Raw genomic sequence first — 12,290 nt, 5'->3', positions numbered from 1 at the left:
CTGTATGCCACATGCCAAATAGTTGCTGTAAATTCCATTCCAAATCTGTTGGACACTCCCTAACCTCAGTGACCTCATTGCCCCGCCTACTGCAGCTGTCAGCTTTCAATCACACTCAAGAGTTAGTAGTAGCACTACCAACCTAGGTAAACACTGCCCCTACAGTAAAACATCACCATGGACCTTTCAAACTCTATCTGTGTTTAATCTGATCCTATGCAATTTGTTTACCTGATTTCAGCAGGAAAGGGTTTTGTTTAGAGTCTATTTAAATCAGGTGGCACAAGTTCACAACCCAAGGATGCAAAGTGATATGATAATACAGCTGTGAATTATTCATGATAAAATGTGGAACTTTGCTAATTATACAGGGGATATTTGGTTTTCATTTTGACCTTTTATTTAACATTCATATTTATCCATTTGGCACATGTGTTTATAATGTCTCGAATACTGTAAAAGACAAGGGGTATTAAATAAACAGCCAAGAAAGATGAGTCAGATTCTGTGGGAAGAGTCTGAAGAAACAAGTGCTTAGTTTGGTTTGTATAGTGTGAAAGAGGGCTTCTGTTCGACTCATTTGCATCATGGAGTGGGCTGACTGCTGCTGATTCATCCGCTTTTCATAGTGCTTCAGATCCTTTTTGATACTAACCCTGATAAAGTCTATAGGTATTTTGCTGTGTCTCTGGAGCATTGACTGTCTGGTATCCACATCCTATGTCTTGCACTTGCTTTTGTAAAGCACAAAAATACACAAAGAGGCATAGCAGAGTCTGTCAGTAATTTTACTTTGAATAAGCCGTGTTTTTACAGTTCCTCTTTAAAGGGATAGTTCACCCATTATGTTGTTTTAAACCTGTTTAAGTTTCTTTATTGTTTAATACAGAAGAAGATCTTTTGATTTATGACGTAACCACACAGTTGACACTACCCATTTACTTCCATGGTATTTGTTTTTCCTACTATGAAAGTCAACAGGTACTGTCAAGAAAATATCTTACCTTGTGTTCAACAGAAGAAAGAAACTCATACAGGTTTAGAACAATATTTTTGGGTGAACTATCCCTTTAAACATCTATATATGCAAAAACCAGCGCACTACTTTTTGTGAAATTAAAGTGTGACAATCTTTTGGGTTTTTGTGCTAAAGTTTCAGCAAAGGATTCAAGGAAGATGAATGTAGTTCTTGGGATGAAGAACATAAATCAAGAATTGAAAAACAGCAAATTCCTTCTTAAGACAACCAGGTATGTGACATTGCGTCTCATTCACTTAGCATGCGTACGCACAAATTTGTTCGTAAAATGTGGACGTTTTAACTTACAAATCATGATTCGACAAAAAACTTTCGTACTAAAATTTATTTTAAATGTATGCAAAAACGTAAGAACAACTTACTTTACATATAAGATATATAACAACTATTATAGGGTTCTTTTTCCTTGTTCATGATTATTGCGTACGTGTGGTCTAAGTTGTTCTTACGTTTTTGCATATGTTTAAAATAAATTTTAGTACGAAAGGTTTTGTTGAATCATGATTTGTAAGTTAAAACGTCTGTACGCAGATTTTACCAACAAATTTGTGCGTACGCATGCTTTGCTGCGTTTGAGACACATTGTCTGTGCTGGTCTCTCTCAGGTTTTTTTTCAGTCTTTGATCAACTATCATTTTAACATTTGCTATCTCTTCTCTTGATCTTCCCTCCCCTGGCCTTGTCTTAGCTTTTGAGGTCAGAGTGACAAACCACTATTACTCAACACTTGTTGGTTTGTGAGTGCATGCATGTGTATGGGGCATATTGTAATACCCTTGATGAAAAGTAGAGGGGGTTATGAACTCACAAACTTCACAATGCAACCTAGATCTGTGGTGAACATACTTGGCTTTCAGTTCGTATACCTTGTTATCCACATATGAACAATTTATGTGACATGAAAAGTATTTACTCCTCTCTGTCATATAAAGTCTAAAATAAGGACATTATCTTTGGCCAAGACTTAAATATACATTCTCATAATGCTGATAATGCTAGGCCTTAACTTGGACAATGCCGTATATACAGTACATTAACCTCTTAACCTTTGGGGACTGGGGTTGGTTATGCCCCAATCTTTTTTAACAACATCCTACCATTATCTATTTTCCTGACAGCTCACTGGTTTGTAAGACTCTGATGCTGAAGACACTCTGACAAACACCATGTTGCCTCTGTTGCCATGGTGACGAGCTGTGCATGGGTAGAGATGCTATTACTACAAGCTATGTAAGTCACATATAGATGTGCAATACCGTAGAGTAGTGTGCGATACATTTAGCATACGATACACATACATTGTTTCACATTTACAATCTGATCGTTGGTGTTGTAAAGACCGCAAAGTGGATGTGTGAAATCTGCTTATGTGGTGGTTTATAAAGTGCAAAGTCTGCAAACCAGAAGTTTTAGTAAAAAAAATCATTATCAAACATCATTTAGGTTTGCTCGACACAAACTGATAGAAAACTGACATCCACTTTGCTCTTACAGCATTTTGCAATTTGTACAGCAGCAGAGCTGTGTCTTTAAATGCTCTGCCTGTGCACAACGATGACATCATCCTCTAAAAACACATTACGTCATCCCTTTCGGGACACTTGTTATAGCTCCACCCTGTCCTCCCCCCGTTTTATTGGCCTTTATCGATGCGGGAGCCCTCCTCGTCGTCTGTCTCATTGGTGGAGAAGTCACCGGTGTCTGTTTTTCATTGGCTCGGATGTAGCGTTCATGTCCGTGGCCTCCACCTCAGAAAGAGGATGCTCAGCTCGAGACGGGTCGCGGGTAATTTGGTTTTCCGCATGCGCTGCCATACGTCATACGAGTAGCTTCTTCTTATGGTTTTTTTTTTGCATGGATGCAGTGGTTATTATGTGTATGATGTGCATGACGGCTTATATTGCCACCTTCAGTATGTAAACATTTCAGTGATCAGATAGAATAGATAGATAGATAATTGTTAAATATTTAGCATTGGAGTGATTAAAAGGGAGACTGAGACTATTGGTGTTTTTGAAACATGAAATAAGCAAAAATATTATTTAACAAAAAAAAACACAGTTATTAAAAGTTCATTAAAATCTCAAATACCACACTTGAACAATAATTTAATGAACCACTGATAAAATGATAATTGATCTAACAAGTTGATGGTTCAAAATTGCGGGGTCCAGTACCGATTGTGACCTGTAGAGGGAGTGGATGTGGCGACACCTACACAGAGCGGACCGAAGTTCTCCGTGGTACCCAGCAAAGACCGTTTGGACATTTGTCGGTAAATGTTCAAGAACTTACACATTAGAAACTAGCACATTTACCCGTATATAAAGGATGGTGCTGCACTCTGTCACCTCCGTACATGATATCGCGTAGTTACAGTAGCCCTAGCAACAGCTCGTGTTTGTGATCCCTGTGGTGGTGAAGCAGGCGCGAGTGTTTCTTTAAGAGCCAGCACCTTTACATCGATAGAGAGAGGGAGATGGGAGGGGGGAGAGAGAGAGAGACTGGGATTGTCTATGGTAAGGTGTAACGTTTGCTCGCTCGGTGCCGTCGTTACATGTGTGAGGAAGAGGGAAGGGGGGAGGCTGATAACTGGGCTTTAACTGCTAATTCGGCACCCGAAAGCGCTGCGCTCCGATGGGGTCGACGCGGATGAAATGACGGTGTCTAGCGTTTACTCCCGACGATGACAACGGTGAGCGGCGGTAAAGCCGGCGTGCATATTTCAGCATCGCATGTATTTTCTTATATATGTATGTTTGTGTGTGTGATATCGGCCAGCTGTGGAGATGAGGAGGGGGATGGAAGGACTTGGGAGGAGGGGGCGAGGCGAAACGATGGATGGGAATAACAAGCCAATAAATATAGAAACGTATGATAAAATACGCGATGTGTTATTCATTAGTGTAGTTAAAATGCAATCGTTTGATTTCGACGGCATGTCCGGTCGCGTATCTGCAGAAGAGAGACGGAGCATATATCATGGTGGAGCGGACGGCAGAGGAATACGTCAACACATACATCCAATTCACACTGAAACTAAACGTCATTTTGGTTGATCGGTGCTTATTTCATTACGACTTTCACATTATTACAATCAATGGATTGATGATGTTAAGGAATACTAATACAATTGATCCGATGCACTCACAATGAAACGATGACTGGTATTTACACGCACTGGTTCCCTTTAAATGCTATCCTGCGTTTCGACAACGGACACACAAAAGCACTGGCCGGCTACATGATCGTTACACACCATGGATTTCATTTCCGTATATCATGCGCATCCGTAAACCTCATGCATAATCGCCATTATAAGCCTAATGAGAGAAACAAATGTGTTAAATAATACAAGGCGCGATGCTGATTTGAGAAGTCGTCTCACCTTTTCCCTCTGGGTGTCTATATTAGACAATTTGAAATAGGTGTGTGTCAGTGAAAGAGAGGGAGGAGACGGACAGACAGGCAGACAGACAGACCGAGAGACAAAACAAATGAAATTGGCTGTTGTTGATTTCAATGTTCTGCATGACAGTCGTTGAAATGTCGCTTTCTTGTTGATACATTGTGTCCGTTCGCCTCGACGTCGTTAACATTCAACACAGAGTATTTAGCACGATTTGTGGCCTGTTCAGGGAATCACTGCCTGTGTCTGAGCTCTATTGATTTCTCCAGATTCCTCTGTGTCGACATTCACTGGAATATTACGCTTTTTTATGCCATTCCCAGATTTCTGTATGGGGGACACCCCGATGGGCTTTTTATTTGGTTGCAGTGTTATTTTTAGTTTGATGGTCCCAAATGTGTCTGCCACCATCTATCACTGACTGTTATGTGGAAAACCCTGTCTTTCATTGTCAGTATTAGCATGTAACTTTCTCTTCATCCTCCCTCCTCAAGCCTGTTGTCGGCTTTTACCTGTGTCCACGATCGCAATATGTTTTAATGAATAAAAATGAACATTTTATGTGACAGCTGCTTGTTACCCAACATGACAGACACTGCCCCACTTATCTGTCCCAAGGCAACTTGAATTACAAAATTTTAAGAATTATGGGGTAGTTTCCCGGACATGGTTTAGATTAACCGAGCACTAGGCCTTGGTTATATTAGGACATTTAAGAAGTTTTTACAGTTATACCCTTACAAAAAGCAATACTGGTATAAATCTTGAGGCAAACCAATGGCACTGATATATGTTAAGATATGTCAGTACAAGGTGTTTTTAAATTAAGGTAGCTTAAACATACATTTTAGTCTAGGACTAGAATAAGCCCTGGCCGGGAAACTGCGTCTATATGTCTGCATGGGGCATTAACAAAATTGTAACAATAACAGATTAAATAGTGAAATAACAGTTTTCTCTCTACTCTTGATATGTGGTGATGATTTTGTGTATTTTTATATCAATTTTTTTTATCAGTTTGGAGTAGCTCAGTATTTTGTGTTGTAGAACCTTGTCAGGTTTATCAATAAAAGCTTGATTTTAAAATACCTAAATTCTATTAAGAAACCACCTTTCTGACTCCTTATGAGTTTTGTGTGACCCAGTCAGTGAAAACCCAGCTAAACTCTTTTTTTGTGATTTACTGTATTTTTAAAGCATCCTACATAATGTATAAACATTTTGTGAAAATATAAACTTGATATATTTAATATTTAATTAAAGGAATAGTCTACCCTTTTGCCATATTAAACTATGTTATTACCTCAACTTAGACAAATTAATACATACCTATCTTTTTTCAATGCGTGCACTGTACAGCGCGTTATGAATATGTTAGCATTTAGCCTAGCCCCATTCATTCCTATGGTACCAAAAAAAGTTTTATTTTGTTGCACCATACTTACTGGTATAACTCCTCATGTAACAGTCTTTAAATATGGAAAACACTGAAGTGTTTGGTGGCTTCCCTGTTTGATACCATAGGAATGAATGGGGATAGGCTAAATGCTAACACATTCACGACGCACTGTACAGTGCACGCATTAAAAAAAGATAGATATGTATTAATTCGTCTAAGTTGAGGTAAAAACATAGTTTAATATGTCAAAAGAGTAGACTATTCCTTTAATTGGGTAAGATTATATCAAAGATTGAAATCAATGATTAAAAGCAAACGATAAGGTTACTCAAGTAACCTCGGTTCCCTGAGATAACAGGAACGAGTGTGTCAGCTATGGGAGGAATTCCTGTTTTCTCCACGATTGAAGCTTATTGGCTAACGTCTGTGAAAATCACAGACCAATTGCATTTTGGCCCGTCGAAATGGGTGAGGACTACGTTCTATATAAGTCCGGGACGAACCCCACACAGTACCTTTTTCGACTTAAGTGTGCAGGCAAAAACACTCGCTGCATGACCTTAAAACACAGACAGCTACGCAATGCTCATTCCTGGTATCTCAGGAAACCTGGGTTACGTGAGTTACTTTATCGTTCTCTTTCGATACGGTTCACTTCGCATTGCGTCAGTAGCTGACGCTATGGGAAGATTTCCTGTTTACTCCACGATTGAAGCCTATTGGCTAACGTCTGTGAAAATCACGGACCAATTGCATTTTGGCCCGTCGAAATGGGTGAGGACTACATTCTATATAAGTCTGGGACGAACCCCACACAGTACCTTTTTTGACTTAAGTGTGCAGGCAAAAACACTCGCTGCATGACCTTAAAGGGACACAAGGCAGCATTTTTATGTTAATAAATCATCTTCTTAAGTCGGTATATGGTTAAATGACTCATTACATGACGAATGAAGACTCTCTCGCCCGCCCCTACCGTCTGTATGAAGAATACCCCACTTGCAAGTTCGCTGTATCCGACCCGGTGTCCTTCAGTCTCGTAGTGTCTTAGATATAGAACGCATTTACTCCCAGACACTAGGGGGAGCTAGTAGAGAAATAATACTCAGACTTGCCTTGTGTGCCTTTAAAACATGGGTAGCTACGCAATGCTCATTCCCGTTATCTCAGGGAACCTGGGTTACGTAAGTAACCTTATCGTTCTCTTTTGATGCGGTTCACTTCGCATTGCATAGGGAGCTGACTATATAGGGAAATTATCCCATCACGCCATGCTTATAATGAACATGAAATGTCTTTGCTGTATAATAGACACTGAGGTTGCACGAGCTCGGGAGTCCATAACTCGGAAATGTAAAAGCACGAGATATATGGCCAAAGCGCAGAAGAGTGAGCTACTGAGGCACACCCTGAATGCAGCCACGCTTTTATTTAGCTGAAAGGACCTGCGTTTGCAAGGCAGGAACATCCTGTCTGTAAAATCGAACAAATGTGGACTGCGAGGACCGTCCATCCGCCGCACAAATGTCAGCAATGGAAACCCCTTTAGACCATGCCCAAGAGGAAGCCATACCTCATGTAGAGTGCGCTCTAATACCAAGTGGGCACAGGACATTCAGGGAAGTTTATGTCAATGTAATGGTGTCAACGATCCATTGGGATAACCTAGAGATAGGCATACCCAATGACAGATTTGCGAAGATCACTAAAGGAGGCAGAACAGTTTGTTTATATTTGAACGGTTCGCTGGTTTAGTAAGTGCTCGTCATCCGCTGAGAAGAGAGCGAGCAGAGAAACTACTTGGACTCTGAATGGACCTTGGGGACATACCCTGCCCAGGGCCTAAGGGCCGAACTCCAAACAGGAAGTGCCTGTAGAGAATGCATGCAGATCACCAACCCATATAACCAGTGCCAACACGAGAATAAGAGCTGTTTTAAACAAAAGGGATTGCGGGTCCACCTGCTCGAGTGGCTTGAAGGGAAGGCCGTGCAGAGCTTTCAGGACTATGGACAGGTCCCACAGAGGGTCCAGCCTCCTAGCGCCTCTGAGAAATCTAACAACGAGGTAATGTTTTACCAAAACTTGCCGCGGCTCCACCGTTTAGTCCGTCTTAGCTAGAAGGGGAATGTCAGGGAAGGAAGTGCAAAGCACAGTGAGCATTTGGTATTCGTGCAAGCGCTCACAGCATGGCTCAGACCCAGGCGGGTGAAGTGTTCCCATTGGAAAAAGAGGAGGTGCCTAGGTGCTGTTATAACAGCATGCTTGCTCTTCCGTGCCGTTGAATGAGACCGCGCCACTCGAGAAGGGGCGTGGGGCTCTATAAGGTGTAGAGCACAAGATGGCTGCATTGTGGCAGAGAGACGGCGTGCAGGGGTGACTAGCCCGTGTGGGCTTGTCCAAAACTCACGGCTTTGCCGCTTCATCCATCTCCATAAGAGAGGGAACAGCAGGGGAGCGCGCAACATAGTAAGAGCAGCCAGGCACTGTGCTAGCCGTCTCAGCGTGGGACGTCCCAGGCCGGTGATGCACTCAGGAAGGAAATTTCAGAGGGACTCGTATAAGCCGCCGTGCCTAGGCGCTATTACAACAGCGCAATTTTTGCTCTTACCGGATGGCCACAGGGGAGAACACTCCAGAGGCGTGTATTCACTGTAGAGCTTGTTTTAATGCGAGCAAAGGCTTTATCTTCGGAGCAGCGAGGTGATTGCGCCAAAGGAGATAAAAGGAACTGTGTGGCGTCCGACCCAGAATTATATAGGGCACAGTCCCCGCCCATTTTTGGCGGGCTCAAATGCCATTCGTCTGTGAGTTTCACAGACATTAACCAATAGGCTTCAATCGTAGGGTAAACAGGAGTTTCCATGGTAGGTGGTGAACAATATTGAAATGGAACTTCGATGCTTCTAATCTCATAATGAGGTTATGACACTTTAGCCTGGATTTCACAGACAGGGTCACATATTTTCTAGAACCAATGGAGCATTTGACTTAATTGGCAGGGTTCCCACACATGGAAAAAATGAATTTTCTTAGAAATGTTTGTAATTATATTTGTAGCTGATTATATAATTACTATTTATAAGAATATAATAATGTTAAGTCAAGTTTGTGAGTTGAGTCTCTATGAAATGTTTTGGAAAATCCATATCAAGTATTTACAAACAACTGAAATGTCATGGAAATTCGTAGACTAATATGTTCGGCAACTCTTCATTGGGTTTGATGTGTGAATGGAAAAATACTTTCATCACATGGCCAATTTTGACCATCTGTGCTAATATCACTCTCCTTTATTTCCCTCTTCAGCTCTCCTTTACCTGAAGTACGAACCCAGTGGGTAGAAGACATACCTTCATGCCCACCCTTCCTTTAACCCAATCCAGTCCCTGTAACCCGACTACTCTCCCCTCCTACTTCATCCTGCAACTGTTATCCCCTCCGAAACCACACCTGGCTGCTCCGCCCAAACGCACCCAGGGCAAGGATTTTCAACAGCACACAATAAGAGCCAATCAGGACCCCTGAAGCCATTCAGGAAATAACAGAACTCACGATCTACCAGATCACTAAGGAAAAATAAGGAAAATCTGTGGATATTTAATTCACAAAAAGGAAAACAACTGAAAATTTCAGATAAACTGGCAGTACGTCTCTACCTTTGAAGAAGAGCACAGCAATTAGGATTTTCCACAAAGGTGGAGAAGAAAGCAGGAAAGATTAAATAGGGACTGGAAACAGAAAGAAAGCCAATAGCTAGGAAAAGAAAGAGAAAATCAAACCATTTATACATCACAGCTGTATGCACGCAGCTTATGCACACACCAATCACCAAAACTCGGAGCACACACATAATATATACATCAAACATCCACAGCACACATATTATACATTAGTACCACACACATTACAGACTATCATCACATGCTGTCGGACTTGACATACGAAGCAAATGCTCATGTAAACATCCGCATATGAATGACATGCTGTTTATCTGTTTGCTATAGGCTCTTGTACACACAAAAACCATCAGATCTGACAAAAAAGCTGTATTAGAAACTCGTAGAAACCACACATATACAAAGTCACCAAAAACATCAGATAACAACCTGTACACACACTCCACGGCCTCAAGATGATGTGTGAGGTGATGCCCACCATCTCAGAGGATGGACGGGGAGGTGGAGGAGGAGGCCCGTCCTCTCCTGCTGGAGGAGGTGGTGGTATGGGAGGCGGTGCAGGGGGCATGGGTGGTGGGTACGGGGGCCGAGAGGCTCGTGGTGGAGATGAGGGAGGGAGCACTGGAAATCTGGAGTCTCTGATGGTAAACATGCTGACGGAGAGAGAGAGGCTGCTGGAGAGTCTCAGAGAGACCCAGGATAGTCTCGGCACGGCTCAGCTACGTCTGCGAGAGCTGGGTCACGAGAAGGACTCGCTACAGAGACAACTGTCCATCGCACTGCCACAGGTACGTGTCAGGGCCGTGTGTGTGTGTGTGTGTGTGTGTAAGTGAATTTATGGAAACCCTGTCGATCATGTATCGGATTGCAAAAAGACAGCATAACATTTGATGTAAAGTTTTTATATGCATATATATGTACTTGTTATATTGTTTGACTTTCTGTATGTTAAAGGATGAGTTAATTATACTTGAATTGTGGTCTGCTATTGCATGGCTTCAGCAGACTTTTTACTCTGCACTAGAATATTGTGCACTTTTGTGACTTTTGAGTACTTTGTAATTCTTTGTAGTCCTTTTTCACCTTGGAGAACCCACGGGGTCAAATTTGGCTGCTGTTAATTGCTGAAGAAGAAAATGGTTCTTGGGTTCTTCAGGGTGAAAATGCTTTACAAGCGATTATTCAGTGTTTACTAAAAGTAATTTATCATATTTTTGAATTAAATATTTTTAATGGAATTATTATGAATTAAAATCATGTGACTCTAGGAAGGATGAGCTGCTAGTGAGGTATAGGGTGTGTACGTCATGCTGCCTAAAATAATACTCAAAATTCTAGTAAGAGTGCAAGAGAGACTTTAACATGATTTCATTTTTGCTAATTTTTAGTTAGAACCAAACTTGCCTGATTTTTTGTTAATGACTTTAAGTTAAGCAGCCTTGATTTGGCTAACATTAAAACCAGTCTTCATTTTCTTGTTCTGGTCCATTTTGCATCAGATTAAGTCTCATCTGTACTATCTTAAGGGGTTCAGCATTTTTCTCTGCATATCAATATGTTGTGCTTATTGACTTATTTACAAGTCTGTGACCTGTTTTTCCTGTCATCACGTACGATGCGTCTTCTGATTTTTAAATGGTATAATCTTTGAACAGTTCTTGCACTTGTAGATTTCAAATAATGAGTTGAACCCATAGTGACTTAAGGTGATGTAAAGAGCTTCTTTTTCCGAAATATGTGCGACATTTCATTCGCATATAGGGTCAGAGTAGTATGAAATAAAATTAGTTTAGATTTACAAATGTGTTACTTTGTTCACGTTTACAAAATATGATTGGCAAAAAAATTCCATTAAAGTTCATTAAACATTTCATCAAAGTTCAAACCAGCCAATCAATTGCCAGATTAACTGCTATTTTCTCATGAAGTTGCTAAAACTTCCCATTTTTCTTGAAAGATAGGCTCTCTCAGGGCGCTGGTACTATGTTCTCAGTTGTCTCACAAGTGTCGCTGTCTCAAAATAGATTTTCATGACCTGCAAAAATGATTCAATTGCTTTCAATTGCTTATTTTAATAATAAGCATTTGTGCCTGCAAATAGAGTGATGTGTTTGTGGTCGTCCTTCCTACTATGTTGACATAACAATAGAAAACAACAAATATAACCCATTTGGTGTTACTATATTTTGACCTAATCAGCATGGTTATGTCTGATGTGAGTTGAAGCAGGATAAAAGCATTATCTTAGCATTTCAGTCATACATTGCTGTGTTCAATTTGTTTGTACATTTGATCTCTTGTACATAATGAAGAAGGATCAGGTAACTAACCAGTGATGTGTACTACATGAAATTGCACAGATCATGACATGTATTAGGTATCATTCTGATACATATTTATAAGAAAAACACAAACGGTGGACGCAGTAGGAAGGTATTTACTTTTCTTTGTGGATAGGATTACCTTAATGAAAAGAAAAAACAATGCCATGTGCCGGTTGATGTCTATTTATGACATTTAAGTTATTTTTACAGCTTAAAGGGATAGTTTACTCAGAAAGGAAAATTACCCTTTGATTTTCTCACCATCAAGCTATCCTCAATGTATATGATTATATTTTCATACGAACACAATTGGAGTTATATTAGAAAACGTACTAGCTGTTCCAAGTTTTATAATAATAGTAAATGGTGCATCTGATTTAAAGCCCAAAAAGTCTTCCTTTACTTGTGCACGGAAGTAATCCACACGGCTCCAAAAGGC

General features: G+C 40.7%; 1 protein-coding gene across 1 annotated transcript in view; it reads left to right on the top strand.

The window, feature by feature from the left end:
* The first annotated feature begins 3,544 nt into the window (after positions 1-3,544).
* ppfia3 (PTPRF interacting protein alpha 3) overlaps positions 3,545-12,290 on the top strand; it is a 54,162-nt gene continuing 45,416 nt past the window's right edge. Inside the window, exons 1-2 of the mRNA XM_065278385.2 lie at positions 3,545-3,734; positions 9,157-10,315. Coding sequence (XP_065134457.1) covers positions 9,983-10,315 — 333 coding nt within the window. The 5' untranslated portion in view covers positions 3,545-3,734; positions 9,157-9,982. The remainder of the gene's footprint in view (positions 3,735-9,156; positions 10,316-12,290) is intronic.

The sequence above is a fragment of the Paramisgurnus dabryanus genome, chromosome 3, assembly GCF_030506205.2.
Source record: "Paramisgurnus dabryanus chromosome 3, PD_genome_1.1, whole genome shotgun sequence".
Lineage (NCBI taxonomy): Eukaryota > Metazoa > Chordata > Actinopteri > Cypriniformes > Cobitidae > Paramisgurnus > Paramisgurnus dabryanus.
Note: the sequence above shows the minus strand (reverse complement) of the source record. Positions and strands in the feature narration are given on the sequence as shown.